The following is a 12,662-nucleotide window of genomic DNA, read 5'->3' on the forward strand; positions in this document are numbered from 1 at the left end:
GTAGATTGAGCAGAAGCTTTGGTGTGTTCTCCGCTCGGAGAGTCTCTGCTGAGTCTTCTGCTTTGGGCTGGAAGGAAACACGACGTTGTAGTAACTCTGAGAGGCGCTAGTTCTTCCAGATAGAGGACCAGAGTCTGCCGCTCCCCTGCCCTCTCTGTGTGTCTGCTCCCGTGGCTCATGATTCAGGCATGAGTTGATAAGACCTGCAGAAGGAGCTCAGACAAGAAACGAAAATGAGAACAGGAAACATGCCCCAAATCTGTCTCCAGCAGTGGCCGCTCAGACAGTTTCCCTAAACTGTGTTGTGCGTTCAGGGAGCGAGCATGCATGGGTGTGCGGGCTGGTGGGTGTGCAGCTGTCTGGGAGACAGATGGCTCTGGGGTCAGGTTCTGACTAACTGCCCCCTCCCCTGACAGATGCCAGTGAGGGCTGCACCGTGGTTGGTGGGGGCGTTCAGCCCTACCTATAGAAGGCGCCCTGCGCAGCAATGCAAGTAAGTGGGCACCCTGGGGTTGCCTCCCACCCTGGGGGAGCCTCCAGCACCAACTGCACTGTAAACTTGCTTACTGTATATTTCTTGCTTCTTGTCGTGGAGTCTGAGGACAGAGCCTTGCAATGTTCTTCGGTGTTTTTTTTTTTTCCTTGAAGTGGGAAAGTAGCCATTCTGTTTTCTTAAGAGTCCCTCTTTTCCCACCCAAGTTCTGCTGTGACAGATCGCTCCTTTAACGGGAACGTGTCTATTGCACCACAGCTGTTGTTTTCTCTTTGAAAAATACATTATTAAAATTGGGGTATTTGTATGCCGTTTGGAACCATTTTTTACTACACTAGACGCGTAATAGACACTGGCTTTGATGAGCTAGTGCTGCTGAAGCCTGGGGCATCAGGACCCTTTAGAGGTGGTGTTTGCAGAGTAAGCCTAAGAGACGCGAGAAGCACTAGCCGTTTATCAGGCCTGCCCCCGTGTCCAGATGGACTAGATAGGACCCTGCGGCTCACCTGGCTCACAGCAGTATCTCAAAAAAATCCCTACCTTACAGCTAGGCAAAATCACTAATCACAGATCTGGATGATGTCGGGAAAGAGGCACAATCACTTCAGATCGACTCGTTTTTATACTGTGATGATGTTGGTGTGCAACTGAAGGATTTGGGATGATTTGGTTTTTTCCTTGGTCCACAGGTAGGTGTCACAATTGCTTTGGAAAAAAAAAAAAAAAGTCAGCAGGCCATTCTCTCTCCCCAAGTTCATAAATATACAGATATAAAAATCACATCTCTAAACCCGGACCGCATCTTGTGCCGCTGTAAAGGAGAAGGATCCACAGACTCTAACCGAACAGACCTTTGTTGGACATAACGTGAATTTGTTGGCATAGTATAGCTTCCCCAATGTATGTGTGACTTCTGAAAACAATCTTTTTTCTCAGGATATCTTGAATTGATCACTTCATTGCCACGGTATATATTCTATAGGTGTGATAGGATTTACTGTAAAATTTATTTGTAAAAGATGTACACAGTAGAAATAAAATGTGATTGAAGAACTTGAGTACTTAAGAAGTGGAAACAAATTTGATATTTATTTTTATAATGATATAAAGCTTCTAGTAATTTATGCAAGTTGTATTGCAATGGAATCTAAACTTTTTGTAAATAAATTCTGCCTGGTTTTTATTTGAACATTGCTGGTTATACAATCTTTGTTGGTTGTTTAACAAGAATTCTTTACTAATTTATATCTTAAATTGTAAATAAAAACAGACTAGTCTACGACAATATGGTGTTTGGGGCTCATTTTTCCTAGGAGAGTGATCTGGGTAGGAAGCCCCAGGTAATAGCAGCCCCTCCCCCCAGGTGATCTGACCTCAGGCTTTTTAATGAAAATGTGTAAAATAATCTCTCCCTTCTCCCGTTCATAAAAAAAGGAGATAGGCAGATGGAAGAGAAATACACAGTAGGGCAGTAACATCCAGTTTTGGATTATTTATATGCACACGTATTGCAAGAAAATTAAGATTTTTCTGCTCTGAATATGCAGATTACTTGTTAGTGTCAATTTTTTAAACTTGGCCAAATAAAATGACCTGACATCCTTATGCGTTAGGACCCATTTTATATTTATTTCTATGCTAGCTTATTGAACCTTCTCCTTAAGGTGAGCTGGAGAATCCTGATAGCAAGGTTAGTAGGGAGTCACACCTCTGACTGACCATACATTGCTGATGGAAGTCATTGTTTATTTTAAAGCCGGAATTATCCACATTGGCATAGATTATTTAGATTTAAGGGCCTTGACTCTCCTTTTCCTGTATCGCACATTGAACACAAGGTGAAAATCTGGGAGGAGAGATTTATTTTCCTTTCAGTGGCTCTTACCCTTACCCTGGGGGAAAAGAAAAGTTTAAACAACCTTAGACTATGACCTGGTTATTGTGCTGCTCACCATCTAATTATAGAACAAGTCTAGAATTTGTAGGCAAGTAGCGTATTCCCTTTGATTAGTATCATAAAAGCAGCAAACCTGTCACTTTAATTTTCAGCAAAATTATATGGATATCCATATAATATGATTTCAGAGAAGAGATGAACAATCATTTATTTCCTTTCCAAAGATAAATTGAGTGAATATAACTTACGGTTATAAAACAAGAATAATAGCTTCTTAGATTGCCCTTTAATCAATCATACACTTACTTTTCAAGAGGTTCATCTGTTTTATTCCATGATTAATAATGCTGCAGCATGAGCGCATTATTGGATCCCAGCGGGGGATGTCCCGGATGCTTTTAGCTGCTTTGGAATGGTCAGTTGGGGTTCATTATGGGCTGATATTGAACAATTTATAAAATCTTGTCTAAACATCTGCCAGCTCCGATAGGCCGATGTGTCTGAGGATGGGAAATTGCTGGACCAGTTGATATTGACAAACGGATCTCTCTCCAGTGGCTTTTTGTGCGGTAGAAATTAGTGGCCTCTTGCTGGGGTCTTGTTAGAAAGGGTATTTGAAAGTAATCTTAGGTACTTGAGGCAAAGCCAGGGGGCTGTTAACTGGACACTGAGCCAGGCCAGTGGGGAGGAGCAGTTGTGGTTTGTCTCCTGAGAAAAGGAGTAGATCAAGGTTTTGGTTTTCTGCTACTTCTTAGGCATTTTGTTGGTTTTGGGTGTATAAGCATTTGGAGGCTAGACATAAAGCCAACCTTTAGGGTAGAGAGCTGTTTTGTTTTGTTTTGCTTTGTTTTCTCCTTCCTGCCTCCCCAAGTAAGAGACATGGAAATGTTTGGAGCTGAGCTATTTCTTGGTGACAGGGAAGATTTTTCACATGGGAAACCATGGCTCTCTGTGGCAGCGAGTCTGGAAGAAAACAAATGTGAGGTCTGTGAGCGGAAAAGTGAGCTGTGAGCTCCTTTGCTCATTTTTGTTTCAGATGTAAAACCTTCATAGAGTTTCCATGAAGATAATGATTTTTTCCCCTCCAGATAGCATTTTCAAGCGCAATATTAAGGGATGAGGTAGTTTGCTTTTATTAATATTAGCCATATTTCCTAAATCAGCAGGGAATACAATGCACATGGCAGAAATATCTGTCATATGTTAATATTATAATTTGAGTATTTGGAAGACTTCACGGCAAAGTATGGAATTTTTAATTCTAACAAATTAAACACTTCAAGACCACACATCCTAATGACCACACATCAACAATTAAGGCACTGTGTCTCTTAGAGAAGTATAGAGTATGGGAGTGGGAAGCCCGAACAAAAATTGATCTTTGTGCCTATGTCCAGAAATTGAAGCCTGGGTAAGAGCTGCCTCCCTTTGGAACAGAAGGTTGTTTTACCTGGACATGTGATCCGTTCCCGCACGCGCACGCGCCCACACCACCTCCGTGCCCGACCCGGTTCTCTGGACAACCGCACCTTTCAGTTGCTGAAAACTCGAAGCAGCTCAGGAGATTAGCTCAGGCTAACGAATATTCTTTGATGTTTATATGCCCAACAAATTGTCAAAGATTTCCATAACTTACTCACCCTGCCTCCTGACCTGAATTTCATTCTGGAGAACTTGATTTTTAAATGTGTGCTAAGAACATAAAACCCGCAGGTGTTTAGAGGGATCTTTTTAAAAGAGAAATGCAGAGTGATTTATGAGCTCTCCTCCGTGAAGATCATTAGGAAAGATGCAGGAGGAAGAAGAGAGGGGGAGGAGGAGGGAGGAGAGAGAGCGGGGAGAGAGAAAGAGAAGAGGGAGGGAGAGAGAGGGAGAGAGAGAGAGAGAGAGAACCTTCACCGAGGGAGGAGGTCGGGGTGGGTCTGATTTTTATTTTTGCTTTAAAGTCTACTCAATCAGAACTGCCGCCGGCCTAGACAGGCGCCTGCAGCTCCCGGAGCCGGCAGCCCGGCGCGGGGCGCTGGCGAGCGGGGCGCGGGGCCGTCGGGCCGGGCCGGGCCTGGCGCTCGCGTCCGTCGCCGTGCGGGGCTCGGCCCTCCGCGGCCCGCGCTGCGCGGGGGCTGGTTGATCGGAACCCCCGCTCTCATCTCAGGTGGACCCCGGGGGCCGGGCGCTGCCGAGAGCCCCGGGAGCGCTTGCCCGTCAAATGGCAACATTTGTTCCCAATAAAAGAGTTACTGTTTCTGCAAAGCTGCCCAGCAACTGCCTTTGAAACTTGAAAAGAACTTCGCGCACCTTCGTCCGGCGCGGGGCCGGAGGGCGGGAGCGCGCAGAGCCGGGGCCGCGGCCCCGCCCGAGGGGGTGCGGCGGGCGCGGGCCGGCCGGCGGGGCTCCCCGCGGGCCGCCTCGGGACACCTGCGGGCTCGGGCGGCGCGGGGCGCGGGGGACCACGCGCCCTCCAGCCCGCCTGCGTTTCAGGGTCGGGGAACTGGCTTCAGAGACTTACCGCAGAGGCTGAGCGTCAAGTGGGCCGTGAGCTTTCTGTCGTTGCAGAATAAATGCGCGCTGAACTTCCACTGCTAGTGTCGAGTGAACAGACGTCAGTCTGGAAAAGAATCATGCCGAACCGATCATTTCTTCCGTCTGAGGCAACCCTTTCGAATCTAAGCAATACACTGACTTATTAGAAAGTTTCCTCCAAAGAACACTACGCAGTGATTATCTAACACATGATTTTTCCTAGGTGCATTGACAATCCCAAGAAAAGCATTTATTTTAACCCCAAATTAAGGGTATAAGTAGATCTATGAAATAAGTGTTTTTACACAGCTTTTTACAAAAATAACATTTGAAACATTTTAAAAATGTGTTAAGCCAGGAGGCAATCTTGGGAACAATACACAGCCTGTGATACGTGGATATTATGATTAACATCATTTGAATTTCTACAAATCGCAAAGGGGACATGTCCCTTTGATGTATTTTCAAACCTTTATGTAAGTGACAAATCCCTACAGATATTTTAAAGGCTTATTATGAGAAGAAGTAATCTATGACAATACAATTTTCCAGTTGCTGAAAATTACTTTCTGTGGGACATAAGGACAGCTCATGCCAACCCGCTCCTCTGCTTTGGCTGGAGCGGCATGGGACCAGTATTTCATGATGTGCGGGTAGACCTCGCCTTGGGAGGCAAAGGAGAGAGCGCTTGTTTTAGGGTGCAGACACCCCCATTTGCATGCTTCCCTGCCTTCTCACCGTATCTCCTGCAAACAGAGGCATGTAGGCTCACTGCACCTCCAAGCAGAGAAGAGGCTCCTGTTCTCTCCACGGAGGGCAGAGCGTTCTCTCTTTCTAGGAAAAATAAAAACTGAAGATATTATTAAGGAGGACTATACTGGCAATATAATTAAAAAAGAATGAGTTATGAAATCTCCCTCCTCTGTTCTTCTGAAATCCCAGGTAAAAGGAAAGAGGAAGAATGGTTTTTGTTCGTTTATTTAAGTCTGGACCCAAGATAATAAGGGAAAGTCTTTAAAAAAGGTGTCCCCAGTGTTACTTTGTTCTATATGGCACTGAACACAAATTAAATCTAATATTCTTAAAGAAGCAAACTGTGAGGTTTAGGGATGCCTCCAAATGGGAACAGAGTGGATCTTCATAGGAAATACCCAGAGGGCAGAAAGGAAACACAACACTACAGGAGCGCTGGCATTTTTTGTGGGGAGATAAATTGACAATTTATTGTGTGTAACTCCTGATCAATTATTAATCCTTAGTGTCAACAACAGGGTTATAATTACCTTTGGTTATTTAAAGGAGTATTTTTTTTTTTCATTTCTCTGATCCGTAATTAGTTAATGCTCTTGAGCAAGGATTCAAAGCGGAGCTGGTCCGACCAGGCCCCTGCCCACTCCTCCTTTCCGGTGACCTTTAGGGAAAACACCCACAGTCACCTTCCCGCCCTCAGCAACTCCCTCCCAGGTTCCCTTCCAGCGGTGGGCACCTTCCCCTCCCCTCCCCCAGCCATAAATAATGATTCCGGAGGAAAAGGGGGCAAATGACAAACAGATAGAGCGCAGCTGGGATTAATAAGGCTGATCAAAGTCAGTGGCCGGGGAACCGCTCGGCAGCGAGGAAGGTCTGAGGCCCATACGGGTGCCCGTCCTAGCTCTTGCCTTTTCCTCCAAGATCAAGAGAAAGGGCAAAGCGAACACTTTCACCCCTGGCATCTTCCAACAGGGGAGAGGGGCTGGGGGAGGACCCCTGTTCCTAGGCCCTGCGAATCCCAGCGGAAAGGGGCCGACCTGGCTTGGGGTTGGAAGGGAGCTGCGCTTTCGCCCGGCGCGGGTGCGGGTCCCACGTGCACCCCGCTCCCCCTTCCCCCCCGCCTGGGCACGGCGAGGGGGCTGGTCTTTGGCCCTAGAGGTTGGGTCGTGAGTTGGCATGTTAGCTGGGCACAAACAGGTGGCCCGGGTTAGCGGGAGCGGCGGCTGGTCGGTGTCCGGATGAGCTCGTAGGGAAAGGCCGCGTGCGCCGCGGGGAAGCGGCTCCACTGCGCGGAAGGAGCACCGCGGCTGTGGGCGCTGTCGCCCTCTGCGGCCCAGACGCCGGCGGCCCTGCGTGCAGGTGCGCGAGCTGGAGGCGCCCGCCGCCTTCTCCCTGGGGGCCCCCAGCTCCTTAATGTCCCTAAAGCCCCACCAGGGTCGGGTCGGAGCTCACGTGTTTTGTCCTGGCACAACATAGTCATTTCTTCCGGGCGCTGCTTTTGTCCAAGCTCTTCGGACGCCTAAGCTGTCCGAGGTGGGGACGCCTTGCAGCTGACACCCCAGGCCCACTTGTGCCCTGCCGTCCTCCAGCGCAGCGCGCCACGCTTCACGGGTCGCACCGAGGCCCCCAAAGGCAGCCACCCCGACTTGCAGCGCAGCAGCAGGTCAAGGGAGCGCGCAGATGCGGCGGACCCCTCGGGCGCCGCTGTGCCGGACTGCCTGGCCCCGGTGGGCCGCCTGGAAGTGGGGGCTGCAGGGTTCGGAGGGGATGCTGAGCTGCAACCCTGGGATCTCCGGCGGCAGAATGCGCCCCATGCCACTGCGGCCTGAGAGCTCCAAGTCCAGCCGCCTGCCCAGTTCTCCCGCTTTGGGCCCCCTCCCCTTGGCACTGAGGGGTATCTGACCCTCGAGCCTCCTTAGAGGAGGCTGCAGGCAGGCGCCCTGGGCCGTGGACCAGCCCGCACGAACGCTCCGTGGCTGCCGGTTCCCGGGAGGCCCGCCGGGCTTCCCCGATTTCCGCAGGTCCCTTGCTCTGCCGTCCCGCCGCCCTGCTCAGGCCCCATTCCGGGGCTGGTTCCGGGGTGCGCATCCCCTTCCCCCCAGCGCCCCGGAAGCGCCGCTGCAAGGTGAGGAGTGTCCCCGCCTCGGCCAGGTGGAGGGGCGAGACTCCGCGCTCGGGGCGTCCCCTTCGCTCTTCCCTGCGCGGGCACCGCGCGTCTGTGGGCCGCAGAGCCCACAGCCACACCGAAGCTGCGGAGAGCGAGGACCCCGCGCCTGCCGCGGCCCTCGTTGCGCGCCGGGGGGTCGGCGCAGTGGCGCGCGGGAGCGGACCCCGCGGGGCGCCCCGACGCCCTCACCCCGCGCGGGCAGGCCAGGCAGGTGGCCCCTCCAGGGACGGCCTCGGAGAAGCGCCGCGAGGGTCAGGGCGCTCCAGGGAGCCTTGGCACGTCGGCACCGCTGCCCGCAGACCAGAGGCTCGCAGCGCTGCTGCTGCTTTGGGGGGAATTTGCCAGGCCAAGTCAGGGTTTTACAGACCCAGCAAAGCCAGTGTAGCCACCTTGACGTACTGCCTGACCCCTCCCCGCGCTCCTGCTGAAGAACTAGCCGGTGGGCTGCCTGGAGGTGGTGAGGAGCCCTGTGTATGCAGCGCAGCCTGGGGCCCGGATGGGGGCGCCCGCGAGCGGGCTTGGTCGCCCGGTTTCCGTTGTGCTACAGCCCGCAGTGCAGGCCCTGGGTCAGGGAGGTTCTCCGATCCTGCCCGTCCCTCCCCCTTCCTTTCTGGGCCCCGTGGGGCAGCTTTGACTCGGGCTCAGAGCTGGTAGCTCAAGGGTGGGGCCCGAACCACGTCCCCAGCCTCCTGCGCCCTGGGAGAGGATCCTGAGCCAGGGCAGGACCCACAGGAGGCAACAGAGGCCACGCCGGTGCGGGAAGCGCTGGGGGATGGAGGCACTGGGAGGTGAGGGTCCGATCAGGGGAGGTGGTGCGCTCCCTAACCTTTGGGGTCAGGGCTTTGTTGTTTGTCTGGGGGACATTATGGCCCCGAAGAGACCTGACCTCCGCTCAGTCTTCCTCACCATTCACACCTTGGGGGGTGACTGGACCCTGGAGGTCTGCGCAGCCCAGATGAGGACATGGTGGACGGCTGGTGTGGGATTAGCCCACCAGGGCCTAGAGATGGGGATCCCTACCCCTGGGTCCAAGCGGGGGGCGGGAGAGGGGGGAGCAGATCAGGTTCCAGGCGGTACCCAGCCATGACATTAGTTCTCTTAAATAGGAGGCCCAGACCAGCTCCACGTTTATCCTTCCTGACTCTCAAGCAGTGGAAAAACAATTTGTTTTATAATGATTATGTGATACTCAGCCCCTCAAATAAAAGTGCCCTTGGTGGTAATGGGCCCAGATATAAACAGGAGTTACTGAAAGGGCTCAGCCTTTGGCGAACTGCTTCTTGCAGGAGGTCGGATCTGGAGTGGGGAGGGGGCGAGGTTGAGCCCAAGCCCTGAGTGGAAGAAAGTGTGTTGAACATTTCTGTGGGGCTGGACTTTTTATAAAGGCAGGGGCTGACTTGAGGCTGTGCTTTAAAGAAGATAAAGCCCGCCTGCTAGGAGACACAACCACAAATGAGTTATATTGTAAACAACTCAACCGACTTCACTATGTTAAGTAGAAGCAAATAATGTATTCAGGTGCTCACCCCTCGGGCTCTCCCTGCCTTCCCAGGGCAAACAAGGCCCCATGAGCAAGAAGAAGGCCTAGTTGCAGGTGGGCTGTGGGCTGGGGAGGGGAGGGGAGGTGTGAGTCTCAGGCCAGGTGCACTTTTGGCCTAACTCTTTGAGGTCAGGAAAGGCCACCAGTAAAGACCTTCTGACGTGGGGAAGGGAACAGGACGGTTCTAAATCATCTCAGGGTTAGGGGGTCCAGAAAAGCATGTCTCTGTGGTACCGGGGCACCCTCACATGAGCCCTGGAAGTTTGGGGCAGGATGCTTGGGGGCAGGTGCTGGCTCCTACAGTGGGATCATCCCCAGAGACGGAGTATAAGCCCTGCCTAGGGTGGGTGGCCTCCTTGGTGTGGCCCCATCCCTGGCTCTGAACAGTGGTCCTGCAGAGGGGGCAGTGGGTGCACTTGGGAGGTGGGTGCTGCTTGGCAGGGGAACCCCAGACGAGCCAGTGTGGGATGGCCACCTCCACAGGCTGGAGAGGGGAGGGAGCGGCACTCAAGACTCCTCGTGTGGCTCTTTGAGTGGCCCAAATAGCCCTCTCCCCAAACCCTAGCTCCTCCCACCCAGGAGGCTGTGCAAGGGGTTCCTTGTTGGGTTAGGCTGGTCCCAGCATCCCCACCCACCTGCCCTGGTGGGTCAGTCACAGACCTCATCCTGGCCGAAGGCCCAGTGATAGCCACGGACCAAGGGGGACAAATGAGGCCTACACTGTATGTCTGAACACTGAACGTTTGCAAACCAGGCTTCTAAACTGCTCAATCAATGTGCTTTAGGTTTCTACCTTGGGAAATACACCTTCAAGTGATAATCTCACAGAATATGTGCAAAGCATGATTTGCATGGAAGTTAGGGACATCACAAAGAGGACTGAATTTAATTGTCACTGTGCCTGTCTGGGCTCTGTGTTCTGAGGGTCGGCCATGTGTAGATTTGTCATAACAGAAAAGAACAGCATTCACAAATTATACATTCTTTCCATTGATCTGTTCTTGTCTTTCGCATAATTACCCCTTATAACAATCAAGATTTTCATATAATCTGTGTCCCACTGACAATCTATGATTTAAAAATTAAAAAGTTGTTGTACTCAAAGTGTAGACTTAGACATTTTCAATAGCAACTGTGCAGTTAACCAGATGCAAGAAATAAAATTAGCCAAAATAACCAACTTGTTTGTTTTCCAAAAAAAGTTTTTTTCTTCTATAATATTCAGTTATCTCTTGAGATTTAAAGGCAAAATACACATTATAACTTATAAATGCCCAAATTTTAAATAAAACCTTAAAAAAAATAAAACACTGTTTTAAATTTTGAAATGCCATCCCCTAGGACAACATGTAAGGAGGAATCCCCGTGGAGGGAGTGGAGAGCTTGAAGGCAGGTGTGGGTGGCCCTCCTGTGCTTCCCCAGGCCCAGCACAGAGCAGGTATGGACTCATGTTGTGGAGCCTCCTTCTGCCCTTCTGCATGTGGGAAGCCACAGCCCCCACTCAGAGCAGCTGTTGGGAAGTTTAAATGCCAAGGTTTGGCGGGGACATTGGGGGCGGGGCTGGGAGGTGCTTTCAAGGACAACAGGGTGGGAAGTCAGTGGCTGTGGGCAGTGGGCAACACGTAATGTCAGATGGTATGAGGAGCAGAGAAAGACCCCAGTAATGCCCTAACAGGGGAAGGGTCGGGTAGAGAAGGGCTCCAGGGGACTTACTTGCTTGGGGTCCACAGGGCTAGCCCCCACCCGGCCTGCAGCACAGAGCAGTCCCACTCCAGGCCCAATTCCCCGGGCAGCTTCCCCTTGTCCAGCCTCGGTTTCCTGCTAACTTCACAGGCAGGAAGATGGACCCTGCTCACACGTGGCACTTCTCCTATCACAGAGAAAGAGCATTTTTAGGGACACAGAAAAATTGCCCAGCAGATGCAGAGAGCTCCCTGTGCCCCCTCCTCATGGCTCAGCTTCCCTGGCTCTTAGCACCTTGGTTCCTAGTAGTCCATTTGTTTCAATGGATGATTGAATATCAATACATTATTTACTAAAGTCCATAGTTTATGTTAGGGTTCACTCTTTGTGTCCCACATTCTGTGGGTTTTGACATACGCACAACATCACGAGGTTTGATTTTATATAGCACAAAAGTAGACCTCTTCGACCTTAAAGGTGTCCCTTAGACTTTTGCAAGAAATGATAGATACAATCAATAAATAGGTACAATACACATAGAATATAATGTACATGTGAATATATAAGATAGTCAAACATGAATAGGTAAATATACATAAATACCAGAGTTGCTAAATAAAATATAAGACAGTTACATTTGATTGTTTTTTTTTTTAAGATTTTTTTTTTAAATTTATTTGACAGAGAGACACAGCAAGAGAAGGAACACAAGCAGGGGGAGTGGGAGAGGGAGAAGCAGGCTCCCGCAGAGCAGGGAGCCCGATGTGGGGCTCCATCCCCGGACCCTGGGATCATGACCTGAGCCAAAGGCAGATGCTTAACTACTGACCCGCCCAGGTGCCCCACATTTGATTATTTTTATAAACAGTGGATACTTTTGTAATGTAAGTGCCCACTACGTACCCTGCAGTGTTTACCTCTAAAGTTTTGTTGGTTTTCTGTACTTTGAATTTAACTGTATTTATTTTATTTTATTTTATTTTTATTTGCTAAACCTGGCCATCTTAATATTGATGAGGCAAAAATATTCGTCAAGTGACACTTTTTAAAAATACATGTCTTGAAATGGAGGAGAGGGAGGGAGGGAGCGAAGCAGAGTCCATAGGATGAAATTTACTGTGTGTTCATGGATGGAGCTGGGGGTGTCCAGTGGCTCTTGTTGGAGCCAGAATCACCTTTTTCGTAAGATAGGAAGCAGGTGAAGAGGGAGCCTTTAAACACAGAGACCCCGACAATCCTTTTGACGTCTCTCTTGCCTTGGCTGGCTCTCCACACCTTCCATGAAGATCTCTTCTCAAATCATATACTTTTCTTGTAAGTAAATGCTACTATTTAAAAATGGTCACTTTAATTCAGCATAAACTTACTGACAGTCACCGACGTTCTCGGTGTTTACATATTCCACATGAAGTGACTTCACGTCTTAATGTCCTTAAGCCAGAATGGCATTGGAGTCACCAGGAGAGAGATTCAGGGTCAGGTGGCTTGGCGTGGACCCAGGCACTGGTATTTTTTTTTAAATGATGATGGCCCAAGGTTAAGAAAATGAGAAATTAAGAAATAAAATGCCCACAGTGGAAAATCAGACACCGTTTGGGTGGTGGACCCAAGT

At 50.3% G+C, this 12,662-nt stretch overlaps 1 protein-coding gene across 7 annotated transcripts in view; it reads left to right on the forward strand.

The window, feature by feature from the left end:
• Positions 1–12,662, forward strand: part of IRX2 (iroquois homeobox 2) — a 131,909-nt gene that overhangs the window by 3,463 nt on the left and 115,784 nt on the right. For 2 of the 7 annotated variants that reach the window (XM_064596890.1, XM_064596894.1), the window contains exon 4: positions 1,183–1,778. The exons of 1 other annotated variant lie outside the window; for it this stretch is intronic. In XM_064596890.1, coding sequence (XP_064452960.1) covers positions 1,183–1,253 — 71 coding nt within the window. In that variant the 3' untranslated portion in view covers positions 1,254–1,778. Of the gene's footprint in view, positions 1–416; positions 494–1,040; positions 1,779–12,662 lie in introns of those variants that run through there. 4 more of the 7 variants (XM_064596891.1, XM_045863807.3, XM_064596892.1 and 1 more) reach the window with 4 other exon arrangements.

The sequence above is a fragment of the Mirounga angustirostris genome, unplaced genomic scaffold, assembly GCF_029215605.1.
Source record: "Mirounga angustirostris isolate CCGP_5_RB_7025 unplaced genomic scaffold, mMirAng1.0.hap1 SCAF_7, whole genome shotgun sequence".
Taxonomy (NCBI): domain Eukaryota; kingdom Metazoa; phylum Chordata; class Mammalia; order Carnivora; family Phocidae; genus Mirounga; species Mirounga angustirostris.